Source organism: Elaeis guineensis, chromosome 6 (genome assembly GCF_000442705.2).
Source record: "Elaeis guineensis isolate ETL-2024a chromosome 6, EG11, whole genome shotgun sequence".
NCBI lineage: Eukaryota > Viridiplantae > Streptophyta > Magnoliopsida > Arecales > Arecaceae > Elaeis > Elaeis guineensis.
Genome location: NC_025998.2, coordinates 116,130,655 through 116,146,748, shown reverse-complemented (window position 1 = coordinate 116,146,748; position 16,094 = coordinate 116,130,655). Strand labels below are relative to the sequence as shown.

General features: G+C 39.5%; 1 protein-coding gene across 2 annotated transcripts; it reads right to left on the bottom strand.

Annotated features, from left to right (window-relative positions):
- Nucleotides 1-2,600: 2,600 nt before the first annotated feature.
- Nucleotides 2,601-15,602, bottom strand: LOC105046697 (auxin response factor 17). 2 transcript variants are annotated; one of them, XM_073259631.1, is made up of 14 exons: nt 14,184-15,602; nt 12,643-12,755; nt 12,183-12,281; nt 12,033-12,089; nt 11,785-11,940; nt 11,575-11,659; nt 9,107-9,197; nt 8,854-9,018; nt 8,653-8,775; nt 8,332-8,407; nt 8,000-8,147; nt 6,520-7,823; nt 5,183-5,373; nt 2,601-3,014 (listed from the first exon to the last, which is right to left on the bottom strand). In XM_073259631.1, the coding sequence occupies exons 1-14, from the start codon at nt 14,224-14,226 to the stop codon at nt 2,816-2,818; spliced, it is 2,850 nt and encodes a 949-aa protein (XP_073115732.1). In that variant the 5' UTR covers nt 14,227-15,602; the 3' UTR covers nt 2,601-2,815. The 2 variants fall into 2 exon arrangements, with proteins under 2 accessions (XP_073115732.1, XP_029120852.1); XM_029265019.2 differs by having other exon boundaries at nt 6,520-7,826; nt 14,184-14,768.
- Between the last annotated feature and the right edge of the window lie 492 nt (nt 15,603-16,094).

The following is a 16,094-nucleotide window of genomic DNA, read 5'->3' as shown; positions in this document are numbered from 1 at the left end:
TCCAACGTGAAACCACGTAATGATATATACGTCCAACCATCTTGGACTTGGGAGTGGGGGGCAACTGTTGAGACCATTCAACTGACCCCTGACTCCGACTCTACATCAGCCTTATGAACACAATGCTCCGACAAACAATCAGTTAACCGACCGACAGTCGGCTATTATCAACCAACAATGGACAACCACGATGACTCACTTAATATCCGATTGAGGACCATTGGCATATCAGAGTCACCGTCCGATGCTCATTCGGATCTCTACGACTACCGACCTACTACTATTACCGACATGCAGTCGGCTTATCTTTCCATGATCATCTAAGATCGGAATGTGCGGAACCTACACATCTAACCGTTATAAATGTTTATCGACTACGTGTCACGGTCATTAGTGGACATAAATAATCCATTAACTCCATGATTATAGTTCGATAATTTAGCACCATAAAAAGCGAGACCATGTGCTCGACGGTTACATCAGAATCATCTATAAAAGAGAGATAAATGAACAGTATGGGTAAGACAATTCTGAACCAAGACTCTGTCATTTTAAAATTTTCATCTGCTGTTCACCACTCTCCGTTGACTTAAGCATCAGAGGGTCTCCGTCGGATATAATTTTGGTCTATGAGAATTTTATTTTACAGATATTTTATGATAAAAAATTGACCACAAAACAAAACATGATTATTATGGTTATAGATTTAAATTCCTACAACTGCTATTTATTTACGACGTAACAGAACGCTTGCAAAATCATTATAGCAGTTCCTTTTTAAATCGCGATGCAGTACCACTTTCAGTTGCTAAACGTTTCTTGTTTCTTCTAAAAAATATAAGAACAAAAACTTACTAGATGCATTTAGTAACTGTTCATACTAGAAAAAAAAATTTAAAAAATATGTGGTAGCACCTTTTATTTTTTTATTTTTATTTTTATTTTCGCTTTTCTCTCCTTTTTATAATTGAACATTATATTATTATATAACACCGTTCCGTGGTGGCCATACAACTGGTGTGGGATGCGCCACACTGCATCCATGCATGACCGTTCTCTTAAACCATGCATCTTGTAAAATCATTTTCCAAACCGATCCAGACGCGTCGCATACAAACTAATCCCGCCACAGTCACCTCTTGAGCTTGTTTTAAATACATTTAGAAAACGAAAAATTCAACATCCAATAGTTTTAGTTGGATTAAAGAGGAAAAGTATCTATAATTTTTTTTTTTTTAAATTCTCAAGTTCTCTTCAACAGGATTTGGAAGGTCTAAAGATACTTGAGGAAGAGAGATGCCTGCATCATATTTCTCAACCCACAGCTTAAGAGATGTCTGCATCTACCTGATGTGGCAAGAAAGAAGACACGTTCCTTCCGCTAAGCATTCCCCACCGCTATTGTTGCAGCCACACTGTCAAGTGACAACCTCCTCCATACAGCAGAAAACTTGCGTCAAATGACCCACCGAATGATAGATACTGTTTCCCTTTCAGATCAATTTCACCTGGGGATTGTGCCGATAAAATACAACTGTTCACCTTTACCCCCACAACCCAGACCATGGACCCCCCCCCCCCCCCATCGTTCACCTTTATAGCCATAGTTATAGCTCCCCAGTCGGGTGGCCAGACACCATAAATTGATAGATGATTAGGTCTGGAAAAGCGACCGGGCGGGGGGGGGTGGGGGGGAGGGGAGAGAGAGCATCAATTCCAAATCCATTTCCATTTCCGATTCAATCTTGGAGAAGAACATCAAAGGCAGCGTGCCAAGCGAGGAAAGAGACCAGATCAAGAGGCCAAGGGGCCCCCGCCGAAGATTCGACAGCGATTGCAAATCTCCAAAAGATAATGGGCGAAGATGCCGCCAAATCCAACAGCAAGCAAGGAGGAGGGTACCATTAGGTTGGTGAACACATCTCAGTCGCCGTGGTCAACAAAATCGGCAGATGGTGGGCTCGGCACAAACGGGTGGATTGAGGATGACAATACCTCACCACTAAAGATGGTGCAGCTTTCCCGACTGCAATTTCAGCTTGGAAAAGGACTGATAAATATGGATCCATGAAGCAAAACAATGGATAGAGCCAGCAGGGAAAAGGACACTTTTATCTCCCCCAGGCCACCAACCACGATTAAAAATGATATGCTTACATAGAGATGAGATTGTCCACTAAGCACAATCTAGTAGCTGGTAAAGGATTCTAAATTCATACAAAGAAGGAAACAACTTTCTTTTTGTTTCCAAAAAAAACATAATTGAACATATTTTCTAGAAGAGGCCTCATTTGCTGAGACAGATGGACTACCAGATCAGATACTCAAAGCATTGTTACAAAACAAGGAAGAATGATACAGCCGGCTAGCGGCAATCTCCCATACAGCAACAGCGTTGTCATACGTCCTAATTTTAGAGGATTTTGAGGTATCCTACAATCTAGAGATGATAATAGTGCAGCTAAGACTAGGTGAGGTGGACCTGGCGACACTGTCGCAGCAAAATACAATGCCTGGCCGTTTTGAAGCCTGATGTAAGAATCATTCACCACAAAATACAATGGTAGGGGATTGGTTTCAACAAGTTTGAGATAAAGCAATGCAAGAACAGAGTAAAAGATAATAAAAATGCCTAGCTTCACAAAAAGTATATAAAAGTCACGTGCCATTACCATATAATACAGTTACTAGACATCCATAGACCAAGCTACTTACGCGACGAACCAGTCCTGTGTGAAGGCAAGACAACAAGATGACAATAGTTCTGGACTTCGAACTCATGGGATCTCATGTTTCTCTATTCTCCTATTTCTTTTCAGTAGTCCAGAGGCATCACAGAAGCAATCCCATTCCTCATGCTTCTTGAGTCTTGCCTGCTCGAATATCCATCACAGCCGCTGCCTGGGAGCCTCTTGCTTGGGGCTGTGCTCAGAAGTTCACCGCCTTCTTTGCCCATCTGCTGCACTTCCTGGGGTGAGAGAATCTTTATGCACCAGACATTATTCACAAACTCTCTGCAAAAGGCACAATTTCCAAATGGTCAACATAAACATTATTTCATCAGAACATTATGTTCGCATTACACTCCTATCATATCCTGGCAAGATTTAAAGCAATGTCATAGATTGAACCTTGATGCATAATGCAGAGCAATATAGAATTCAATGTCACAAATGCAACCATATTGGCATGTTTTAGACTGGTGTTTAAATTGCATATCAAACTAATCAAGCTACTAATACTTCACATCAGTCTGCATTTTCATGTGCTAACCGATGCTCTAATAAAAGATGCTTTTATATGAGATATATTGATATTGCTGTCATCACCCAAACAACATAATCAAAAATGGGTTCAAAAGTGTATTTACATAAATATAAATCTAAATTTGAGAGGACTGTAGTGATCGATCCATTTATGAAAGTGAAACACGGACATGGTGTCGAGGAGACCATAAGCTGCTTGTACCTATGAACTGAACCCAAATAGTTCAAATCATAAAATAAGTTATCCGATCAAGCTTTTGCATATCTTAAAGACTATTTGTAGGCAGGCTTCTGTATCAGTAAATGCTATAAATGGACATGGAACATATGGTTTAACCACGTAATCATGAAGGGCACAACCAAAGACTTGTGTCTCTTATGTGTCAGCGTGTGCTAGCATTCCGGCAATGTGTGATATACTATAATCACTTTAAAACCGTCATGAATATGATACTGTGCACAGTGACACTACTTAAGGTTTGCTACAACATATATGCTTCTGGGGAGCTAAGGTTCAACACCACTGTGTTATAAAATGCTTGAGGTTGAAAGAACATAAAAAATTCGGTACTTCAACCAAAAGGATACCAAGGACCTTAATTAAGAACATGAGAAAAAAGAAAAGAGAAGAAAAGAAACTCAAGAAGGAAAAAACAGCTAGATCAGGTTGAATAATAGAAACTAATAAACAAGAATTGACAAGGCCATTATAGCATTTGGCTGTCACCTCTAAGACTTTCACCTGAAGGCCAATTTATGCTAATCTAAGAAAAAGCCCGTTAGCATGAACCAATAACGGTTGCTACAAACCAGTACGGGCTAATTCATATAGTCTGGGTCAGTTCAGACCAGTTTTTGAAAGCAGCTTCCTTTTATCGGTTTCTCATCTCTCTACAAATCTGACAATTATAATGAGAGAAAAAAATAAGGTAACAGAAACTATTACTAAGACTGTACATTCTTTTGGTAAGCTGTCAATGGTGCTTCTTGTTTAATGTGAATGATTCACATATGTCAAAGTCACATCACTTTCTTTCAAAAAAGAAACTGACGTAATTTAAAGGCTTTCTACTCACTTAGATGCAATGTGTCGAATGGAATCCACATAAAATTATTTTGTTAACTTGACATCTTTATTTTTTGCAAATAATATGGTTTCCACATTGAAAAATATGATTTATTGTCAAAAAAAAAAAGGTTTCTGCGGGAGGCTACATCTCAATTTAAGTATTTGAGCAAGCATGCATGCTTGACCATACAAGCATCCATTTGAGATGTCAAGTTTATGACTCTGCCTCTCATTTGCTATAATTACTTATTTAGTATGCATACATGCTTTGCTCTGAAAAACTTCGCTTGAAGTCATGATAGCAGGATCCAATGGCGCAATTACAAGTCAAGCTACACTTGTAAATCATTAATTGCCGAAAAGAACATTTTTTTCCTCACAGAATTTAATTTTTTTCCCCACAAAATTTACTTTAACTTGCCTCTTCTTTTCATACCCTCTTTATCTTATGCTTGCCTAAACAACTTCCAAATTTTTTGGTATGGTCAAAAATGTTGTATACCATTAACTCAGAGCTAAGGTTGAACCTTACATGGAGAATTGCAAGAAAACAGGCAAAAGCAATCACCAACCAAACCATGACACTAATAGGTAGAGTTGCAGGCATACTGGCTTGCATGTAGAAATTTCCGTAAGTGGGTCAGACATCAGTTAATAAGTTTAATATAAGTAGATATCTAAAAAACTATACTAAACTTGCTAGCAAGCGTCGTAACAAGATTCACGTTATAGCATACATCTGTTTTCAATGAGCCCTATGATTCTGCGAAGCAACAGCTCCATTTTCATGTAAAGAACACTCAAGAAAGCATGCATATATCTGAAGGCAAGTGCATGAAGGACTTACTGCCAGGGATCATCGCCTAGGAGAAGAACATCATTTTCCCGGTCGACGAATACAAGCTGCCAGCCTGATCTCATAGGGTCCTCCAATTGGCCTTCAAGGCCAAACAGACGCCCAAGCTCACTTCGCAGCTCTGGGTAGCTGTTAAATCTGGTAATATCTAGTGACCTTCCGAAGGACCCTGATTTGTAAACCTGCCAATACAGGGGTAGCCCATCAGTGAAAAGGACAATGCATCGCAATCAATGAAATCAAAGAGCTTGGCTTGCCTACACAGTCATTTGTACCAGTACTTTGGCCTCTGCAAACTTTAATTCAAGTAAAAGATAATGCTAATACTACTAACCATGGTTCACTCTACTGCCCGAACTACTTGGTTCGGGCATACCGAGACATACCGGGGCGGACCGGCCTGGTTCCGTTTCTCAGTTCAAGAAACTGGTAAGGGAGGGGGAGGAGAGAGAAGAAAATAAAGAGAGCAAGGGAGGAAGAGGGAAAGGGAAGAGGGGAGACGGAGAGGAAGAAGGGGGAGAGAGAGAGACAGAGGCCGCTGCTGACTTAAAATAAAAAATTTCAAAAATAAAATAAAGGAGATGGAGCCCCCTGTTTTGTTTTGGCTCAGAAGCTCCGCCCCTATTATGCTGCATAGGAGAGGGGCTCAAAAGCCCTCTCTCTCTCTCCCTCTCTCTCTCACTACACCGCGGCCAAAGGAGAGGGGGCTCAAAAGCCCTCTCCCTCTATCGGCCTCTCCCTCCCCTCTCCCTCCCTCCCTCTCTCTCTCTCCATCCCTCTCTCTCTTCCTCTCATTCCTTCCCCCTCTCCCCTTCCCTCCCCACCCCTTTGTCAGTATGCCATGAGTTAGCATAGCATAGAACCATATACCGTACCATATGGTAAGGCAATCAGTACGTGTCCCAGCATCAGTTATGCAAATCTTGCGTATTAACTACATATCTTGCAAGAACAAAAATCTACAGGAAATCCTTTAAAACAACAAGCATCTCTCAAACCATTACCCAACATCATAAAAATAACAAATAACATCCATGTAACAGCGGCATAATTACCATGGAATCAGAACAGTGACAAAATGTAATATAGCACATTGATCTACACTATCCAGATAACGAGGAGCCAGAGGTGCACAACAATCTGGAAGGTAAGTTAGACTCATGTTTCCATAATTCAGTATTTCTTTACAGCATTACAAAGTTTTGCGGTAGCATTCAGAAAAAAATTATCCCAAGTAGCTTCATAAAACAAACATAAAGTTAAATATGATAATGATAAAATAAATAAATCAAATCAATGATCACAGATGGGAGGAGAGAATTTTTCACCTTAACAAAGGTTCCATTTTGTGGGTTCACATGACCCCCATTTTCAGGAGACTGCAACAATCCCGATTCTTCTGCACAATTTGAGCTCGTTAATGCCTGATTCAATGGGAAATCTGTTCCTGCAGCAGTCAGAAAGGGCATGGCTGTTGAATCAGTCTCACTACCAACACTCCTGAGGTTTTTTATGCCATTCTGCATCAAAAGAGACGAAGAATCTATATGGACACCAAAAAGCACATGATTTTGAGGATCTGTGTTGCATTCCTGGTCAAGCAAGCAATCTTTCCCTGGAAATGGTGGTAAAGTGACAGAGTGCTGAGAGATGTTTGACTGTTGGTCTAACTGTTCAACCTGGGGCTGCACACACTGAGTTCCAGAAGAAAGCATGGATTCAACTGCTAATCGCTTGGATGACCATGTGCCTGAAGTGCTTAATGAGGTGGTTCGTGGCAAATTAAGAATGTTCGATGTTTCTTCAGGAGAAAATGAGCGCAAAATACTATGCAAGGGGGATACGCCAGAGATGGACGCTGCGTTCATAGTGGTGCCTGGAAAGGTTTGTTGTTGGCAAAAAGAAGATATCGTTTGCAATGATGAAGATGGGGACTGAGAAGTAGAGGCAAGCTGTGAGAGGCTTGAAACAACATTAGGGATTTGCTGAAGATTACACAAATGTGTCTGCTGGATTTGCTGGTGCTGTTGTGACTGTTGATGCTGCTGCTGATGATGTATTTGCTGTTGCTGTGACTGCTGATGCTGCTGTTGTTGCAACTGTTGGTGCTGCTGCTGATGCTGCTGCTGTTGCAACTGTTGGTGCTGCTGCTGCTGTTGTAACCTTTGATGCGGCTGCTGTTGTTGAAGCAGTGGTGGCTGCAGCTGCTGCTGCTGATCGCCAAATGAGTTGTAGTGCAGCAACTGATGTTGAGAAAACTGACACTGAGCTTGGTTCTGACCCTGGTTTTCTTGAATGGTCTGAAGGAGGGCTTGCTGAGAGTTAGGTTGCATTTGTTGTAGAATCTGACTTGCTAATAGAGTAGATCTGCTAGTTAAGCTTTGAGGTTGTTGGAATTGTAGAATTGTTGATGTTGCCTGTTTTGGAGGATCCACAGTCCTCATCTCCTGCTGTGCTGCTGCTGCCATTGCTTGGTACAAATCAGGCTGGAGACCAAGCATTGAAGCATTAAGCCTAGGCTGCATCCAAGGTGTCACTCCAAGTCCCTGAAAACTCAAAGATGGCAACCCATGGTCTCCATCCCGAAGCCACATAGGTGAAGGATTTAGACCAATTTCATCATCCTTGCCACCTGCTGATGCATGGTAGATATGAATTACACATACTAGAAACAGACACATGCAATTCACGTGATTTTTGGGAGTAAGGTGAGGGTATAGAGGTAGACATGGAAGCAAAGTGTCTCTCACTCAATGGTAGAGACTATTAACCAAGTATTAAATTTCAAAATGCAAACATAAAGCATACCATGCAAAGAGGGCAGTCCTGATGGCCATGGACGTTTAAGTCTAAGAGGGAAGGCAGATGGATACATTGGAAATGTCGTCAGAGGCTCGATCTCCCAAAGGGAAACCCTTGGCTGCCTTTCCCCAGCAGTCGACTCATCCCAACCAACCTAAACCACCAAAACCAGAATTATGACATTCATCTGTGATGTGTTAGGAAATTGTTGGTGAACAAATTCCACATAACAGCATTCCCCAAAATGAGGCGTATCATGTCAAAATTGAAAACTGTGTGTAAATATAGCAAGGTTTCTGGTAAAGCATAAAAGACAAAAGGTTTTGCATTATAAATACCTTTACAGAACGCCAATGTGAGTTTGGCCAGCGCACAGGATCCAGATCACTAATCCCCGTGATCGTGCCCATGTAACTGAATATAATACAGGCAACATTTAAGATGATATGAAAACAAGTATGAAACATGAAAAGGTAATGTTAAGTGAAAAAAACAGAAGCATATTAGTAGCTACATAAATTAAAAAATACCCAATTGAATGGGATTTGTCTTTGTCTACACACATACATGGACATACTCAACAAAAAGTTTTAGAGTTTATAAAAGGAAATACTCAGGAAATGAAATTTTCAGAGAAACAAGATTTAGTTTGAACCTACCGGCGAACACTAGACTCTTCTGTCTCAAAAAGCATTCTAAAACGCATACCCACTGAAACACGGGTGTGGTAAACTGCTTTAACATACTTAGCTAACGGTATGACAAATTCAGAAGGACTTGCCCTGGAAGCAAAAGATTCAAGTCAATATAACTTGGAAAGAGTGGATGTGATAAATTCCCACAATATGTGCTATGTTTACCTCGGATTATAAAATATAGTAAAGCGGCTATTTGTAGCAGCAGCATGGGCTGCAGCAGCAAGAAGTCCAATATGCATGCTATCACATGATAATACTGATGAAGGCATAACTGTTTGCGGCCGATTAGCACGTCGAATACCCAGAAGCAACTGATTATTTTCATTCCTGATAGAAGCAATAAATCAAAAATTAGCAATAAGAGTGAGAAGTTTATTATAGCATGCTACAGTAATGAGGTATGGCATTATCATACCAGATAAAAATGACCGAATCACCTGCAACCAATCGTTTTGCACTTACAAAAACACTCCATCCTGTTGTTAGAAGATGCCTCTTTGGCTGACCTGCATCAAGAACATGTTTAATAAAAATGCAAATCATGTTGAACACACTAGCTCATGTGTCAATCAATGGCCAACAATAAAAATAATATGTGGTCCTCATCAAAAATAATTATATGGATAATCGAACCATCTTGCTACAATAATGAAGGCACGTATTCAGCCAAAGCCCATATGATGTGATCTACATTAAACCTCTTAAGCCACATAAACTACGAGGCAGTTTGTTGCCTTATCCACCAATTGGCCTTCTAAGTTTCATGGCACGCCCTGTTCATCCCATCCCTATAGGGACTTGACACTATTTAGAGAGTTTATGTGAAATTAAAAGCTGGTTCTAAAATGTTTAAAGCAAGCTTTAAGGTTTTCTAAAATTATTATGTATCCAGAACTATCTCATGGATCATACACGAGGAAAAAAGATGAAGATATCCCAACATATATGGAACATCTCCACAATTTAGACCACATGGGAAGGCAAGCTAATTCTGAACTAACTATTCTGAAAGACTGTTATACATTTCACTTAAAAAGAGGTCAGCAATTCTTCCGAACTTAGCACCACATGGACTTACAATTCATCTTTTTTCCATATAGGGATTGGACAAGATGCATTATTAGAGGACTTACCATCCATTATGTGGGACAACTACATAAAATGCCACTTCTGGTGAAAAGATCATAACCGATCTTCAATAGTGACACATTTGTAAATAGATCAAACAGAATAATTTTCACATATAGACGAGAATTAGTTTGAAAGCAAAGAATGATCAAACCTTGATCTAGAATTCCAGATGAAGGGGAAATTGATATTTCATAACTGGGAAGATTATATGAATATAACAGAGTGAAAATAAGTAGCTTATCAAAAAAGGAATGGTGGGTCTGGAGCCATCAACTGCATAAATAGTTCGAAGTTTTAAACAGGTACAAAAAAGAAAATTAAAAAGCAATTGCCAAAAAGGTTCTAAGAAAATCACTTATCATCAATCACTTAGGAGCTACGATATTTCTGTGTTCCCACAAAACTGTCTTAGCTGGGGCCTAATTCATTGTGCTTAGAGAAAGAAAGACTGAGCAGATTGAAATAAACATCCATTGGCTATCCATTCTTGGTGAAAGCACTGTTTTAATACTCTAATATCAACATGTGTGTATTTAAAAGAAACTTGCATAATTCCCTCGCTCTCACATACAATTGATGCCTCAGAGCCTATGCAAGAGGATGGTAAGCACAAGATTATGAAACTAAGTCAGCTAACCAGCAATAAAGAAGAGATCAATGGGAAATTTATACAGTATCTTTTCAGAACTCATAATCATCAATTTATATTGATAGTAATTCCTGCAAGTACGATCTAACTGATATGTGGATCCCCCAAGATCCTTACAAATACAACAGAAATAATATGCCCAATAAATAGCTGCCACTGGATCAACTTCCACTAAAGAAAAAGAATTTCATTCAACTATGCTTTGTAAATGCATGAATGCTTGGCACAAGAGAATTAAAGATCAGACAAGTTGTTCGCTTTTATAAGAAATAAATCCCTTCAGCATTCTAGATTTCTCAAATTAGTTTTAACAACTTAAGTCCAGGTTTCTTTTAGGCTACTGTTTTTTCCCCTCCCAGTTTCTAGTACCCCAAATGGAGTGAATAATCCCAGCATATTTATGTTTTGTTTGTTAGTGCAACTCTAAATTTCACCTGTCTCCACTTCTAATGGTATCTCTCAAAAACAGTGCCAACCTCAGAATATTTATGTTTATCGATCCTATCATATCGACATGAAATTTCTTCACCATTTTATACAAGAATAGATTATAATATCTCTAATAATTCTTATTTGCAGAGACGTAGGCAACGACAGAACTCAAAGTGCATGTCCACTTTATCAACCTCACTTTGTTATGCAGCTATTTGATCCCCCACATTTCTGTGTGATTAGGATTAATGTAATTTAACTCCACAACTAGCAATCACTCATTCGTAAAATATATGACACAAATGAAAAAAAAGTCACAATAACTGTTTGACTACTTTGCTATATCTTGTGTTGAAACTATATTAAAAGCAAGACCAACATGAAAGAGAACAGTCATTTGAGTTTTGTGCAACTTGTAGACCTTCAGTTCAGGCGTTAAATAATTTCTCTAAAAAAAGAAAAAAGAAAAAAACACTAACCACACTGAAACTGTATTAAAAACAAGACGATCATGAAAGACATCAGTCATTTTCGTTTTGTGCAACAGGTAGACCTCTAGTTCAGGTATTAAATACTTTTACCCCCCACCTCCCCACCCACCCAAAAAAATAAATAAATAAAGAAGAAGAAGAAAAAACCCTCTAGCCATACCGGAAGCCACACAAACTTACCACGAAAAATGTGACGAAATTTCCACTCATTATCATGAAGGTCCCTTGCAATCAACTCCTGCACAGGAGGCTGCTGGGAATAATCCTGGGGGAATAATGATGAAGGCACAAAGCAAAAGATAAGCTCACACAAATCTTAAACATAAGATAGAAATTGGTTTCAACTGGAAAAAAATAAAAATTTTATTTGATCAGGTAATGTTTTCCCACCAGTGGAGGGAAGACTTTTTCAGCTGCCCGGCGAGGAACAGAGAATCCGCCATGCGTACTGGTGTCACTTGCAGTCAGTGTCTTACAGAAATAGTTGGTTGGCTGCTTGCTCAGGGTACCCAGTTCAGCAGGAAGATAAAGATCTTTTTGTTCTTCCTATGGAATGTAATATGTCAATATATACAGATTATGAAAATCAATCACTGGACAATCAAATTGAGATCACAGGCATAAGTGCCGTCAATTACCGGGCTCAAGGGTTGCAATGTCATTTGGGCATAAACTTCATCTGTCTCTGCATCCGCCTGAGATGCAAATTGTCAAGCAGGAATTTACTCATTAAATAGGTTATAGATAGGCATGCTACATCAACCAATATTTGTCTGAGTGAAACTTACATGCATAGTTACATTGTGAAGCTGACAGATCAACTGCGGTGGTAGGTTTGGATAATTTGGGATGTGAGCATCAATTTCCTTGTTGGTAGATGCAGCCACCTGCAGGTAAAATCAAGCATCATTTATTTGAATTCTCCAAGGACAAGGAAAACCAAATATACTATGCGATATGACTACAAGGTCTTGATCAAATAAGATTTTGCATGGCCTAGCTAAGTTGAATGCAATAATAATTATTCAATACACTCATCCACTTCACCTATATGTAACACCGCTTTCTTTGTAAAGGCACTGAAGCATGACCATTCACTAAATTATTCAAATTTATAATTATACAATTAAAGTAGTAAAAGACACCCTCAAGAGCAGATCTTGGAAACACATGCTACAAGTTGTGCAAAACATAGTATGAACTTTGTCGAGACATAAATCATCCACAGCAGTACATGTATAAACTGACCTGCTCACTGTGGCCCTGAGGAAAGTACACTACACGACTTCCAACAGCAGGTAAAGACACAAGCGGTCCAGCACATGCATGCCATAGTTCCGAATTCAGACACTTTTGCTCCCCTGTAAATTTTAAGAGATAGAAAACTTAAGAAGAAGATGGACAGCAGAAAAGCAAGCATCTATCATCCATGGAAAAAAAAAAAAAACATGATGATGCATAACCAAACAGAGTATGCTTGGGTCTATTATCCAAAAGTGATTTCACTTTAAATCCTACAATAGCCATGTCCATAGCCATGAAAACATGGGCATTTATCAGATGCAAGTTCTTCCAAAATTGAAGAATGCAATCCTTACAACCAACCAGAAATACTGAAGAGTTATCAAACAAGAAAAAACTACTTAAAGAAACTCATAATATCCCTATGTAAACACAGTGAATACTGCTTTATCTTGATCAGCAAACCTAATTAAAATCAAAACGATATAACAGGAAACATTGAGAAAGTAAGACAGCAAGAAAAGTAATCCTTTAATCTAAGAAAACTCAAAAAGGAAACTTAAATATGGCATGCACACACAAATATTGAGAAATTAAGATAGAAAGAAAGTAATCCTTGTCAAGGATTTCTGAAAGCTCAAAAAATTAACTCAAATATGAAACATCTCTATGTAAGCATTGATAAGAACATGAACACAAGCATGCACAAACATCGAGAAATTAAGACAGCAAGAAAAGTAATCCTTGAATTTTAGAAAACTCGAAAAGGCAACTTAAATATGATCCACACACACAAACATTGAGAAATTAAGACAGCAAGAAAAGTAATCCTTGAATTTTAGAAAACTCAAAAAGGTAACTTGAATATGAGACACACACACAAACATTGAGAAATTAAGACGACAACAAAAGTAATCCTTGAATTTTAGAAAACTAAAAAAGGTAAATTAAATATGACACGCACACACACACAAACAAACATTGAAAAATTAAGACAGCAAGAAAAGTAATCCTTGAATTTTAGAAAATTCAGAAAGGTAACTTAAATATGACACCGGTGCGCGGGCGCACACACTCACACATGCACACTCACACATGCACGCAGACGCACAAATATTGAGAAATTAATACAGCAAGAAAAGTAATCCTTGAATTTTAGAAAACTCGAAAAGTTAACTTAAATATGAAGCATCCTTATGTAACCAAGTGCAACTAGTGAAAGTAGCCTAAATATGAACTTCTAGAATTGATAAGAACTCGAACATACAGCACACACACAAAAGCATCTTTCTGTAAGCAAGGCAGCTAGGGAAAGTAACCTAATTATGAACTTCCAGCATTGATAAGAACTTTCTTGCCAAAACCACATAAGGAAACCATGCCAGTGATAACCTAATTCTTTAATTTTCCTTTAAAAAAAAAAAAACTTGCATAGGCTGAATTCTGTTGATCCACAAACACCAAACCAAATGTTAAAACTATAAATCGTTTAAGTGCTAAAATACCAGGTTCTAGATAAACCAGAAAGAAGCAACCTAAAAGCTCACCTTCCTGTGTCTGCTGAGGAAGTCCCGATGTTGAGAGCCTCATCCTGAAACTATGAATAGTTTTACCCTAAAATAAACCACTCCAAAGCACCACGACCACCCCCTATCTTCAACAAACAAATGAAATCTTCAAGGGAAGACACCCCATGTAATGATGAATCATATTTGTTTGCTTTGGCTTGATTAGCCGCTGTCATAACTCCATAAAATTTCCCCTTAGAAGGCAAGTATATTGAAAACTTTGATTTCTTCTCTCCCTATGGGAACGCTTTTGCCTTTCCACCCAGCTAATGACCACACAAAATATGAGAGAACCCAACAGATGGCATCAAAACCTCCATTTGATGACACAAACCCCTTGGAAACTCGCCAAGCTCTTCATCCGAAGCCAGGCCCACTGCAAGAAACGCTCGCTTCCACTCTCATCAGGTCCAAGCCTTCAACTTTGAAGCCCTAAAGTTTCCAATCCGTCGTCTTCACTACAAGGAAGTTACAGCACATAAAACCCTAATAATCCCAGCTCAAACCCAAAGATTTACGCCAAAATTTCTTACTCTTGGAAACAGAACCAGATGGACTCGCCCCAGTATTGTGGACCAGATGGGGTTTCCAAAGCCTCCGAACAAAAAACTCCAACCAAATCCTTCGCACTAACCTCCAACCAAAGAACCTCAGAATTACTCGGTCGAAATCTCGAAAAAAACAAAAAAGAAAAAGAAAAACGTACTGAAGAAGTAGAGCCAAATACCTCAGCCAAGTTATCCAAGCAAGCAAATCACGACAGAAACCCAAGCCGGCGAAGAAATCTCTCTTCAAAGCTCCAATCCCTCAGCAAAATCAAGCTTTCAACCAGTTCAGCCCTTCACAACCTCAAAAAATCCCAGTCTGCACCACCCAAGCTCTAAGGGAAACCCATGCATTTAACCAGAAGCACCAAAGAAACATCAAACACTCCAGATCTCACCTCAGAAACTCCCCTAACAGCTCAAAACGATACCTTTACCCCAAAAGAAACACTACTAAGATCTTCACCCTCCGCAAGCCACTGGACTCCGAAACTTAGCTTCTCCAAACCTCCACCAGGAGCTCCAAAACCAAGCTTCTGACCACGAAACCCACCTCTCCCTACTAAAATCCAAACCACGAGCTCCAAAGACGTTAGGCCGAGCTCCACGCTAACAGAGACCTCATCTTAAACCCTAGATGCCCCAGATCTCCATCTCCAACGCCACAAAACGCAACGGATCGAGCATTCCCGACGGCAATTCAGCAATAAGAACGATTTCACGAGCGCCGGACCGAAACCTTTCGACCCAGAGAACTCAGAGAGAGAGAGAGAGAGAGAGAGAGAGGCTGCTGCTGTAGCTTCGTCTTCCCTTCTCTCTTCCGAGCTCCAATCACTCTGTAGGAATAAAAAAAAGAAAAAAAAAAGGAAAAGAAAAGCCCATTACTATTATTTTTTTCCACCCCCCCTTTTTTTTTCTCCTTCGTCACCCTTTTATACGTGATGATGATGGGATGGAGAGGGGCCATCTTTTTCCTCTCTCAATTTACAAATATACGCTCATACTTCATCAAATTTACGGAAAACACCGTCCGCGGGAAAGGCAGCAATTGCAGTTTCTTCTGACGAAAATGACCTCGGTAGCCGCGCGATGATCCTGCGGAGAGGTATAGGGGTATTTTGGTCATTTCAGTAGTGGCTCCTGGGGGCAATTCGGTTATTTAAGGCATTTCAATTTTTTTCTCCCTTTCGTCGTACGAGGAATCGCCCCTTTCCAAAACAGGACCGTAAAAAGTAATCCAGCAGGCCATGTTCCTCGTTTCCACTACTCATCTTCCACCGTCCATCAACGCTCTGTGAAATAAACGGACGGTCGAGATAGGTTTGCGTCCTCCTCAAAAGCAGTA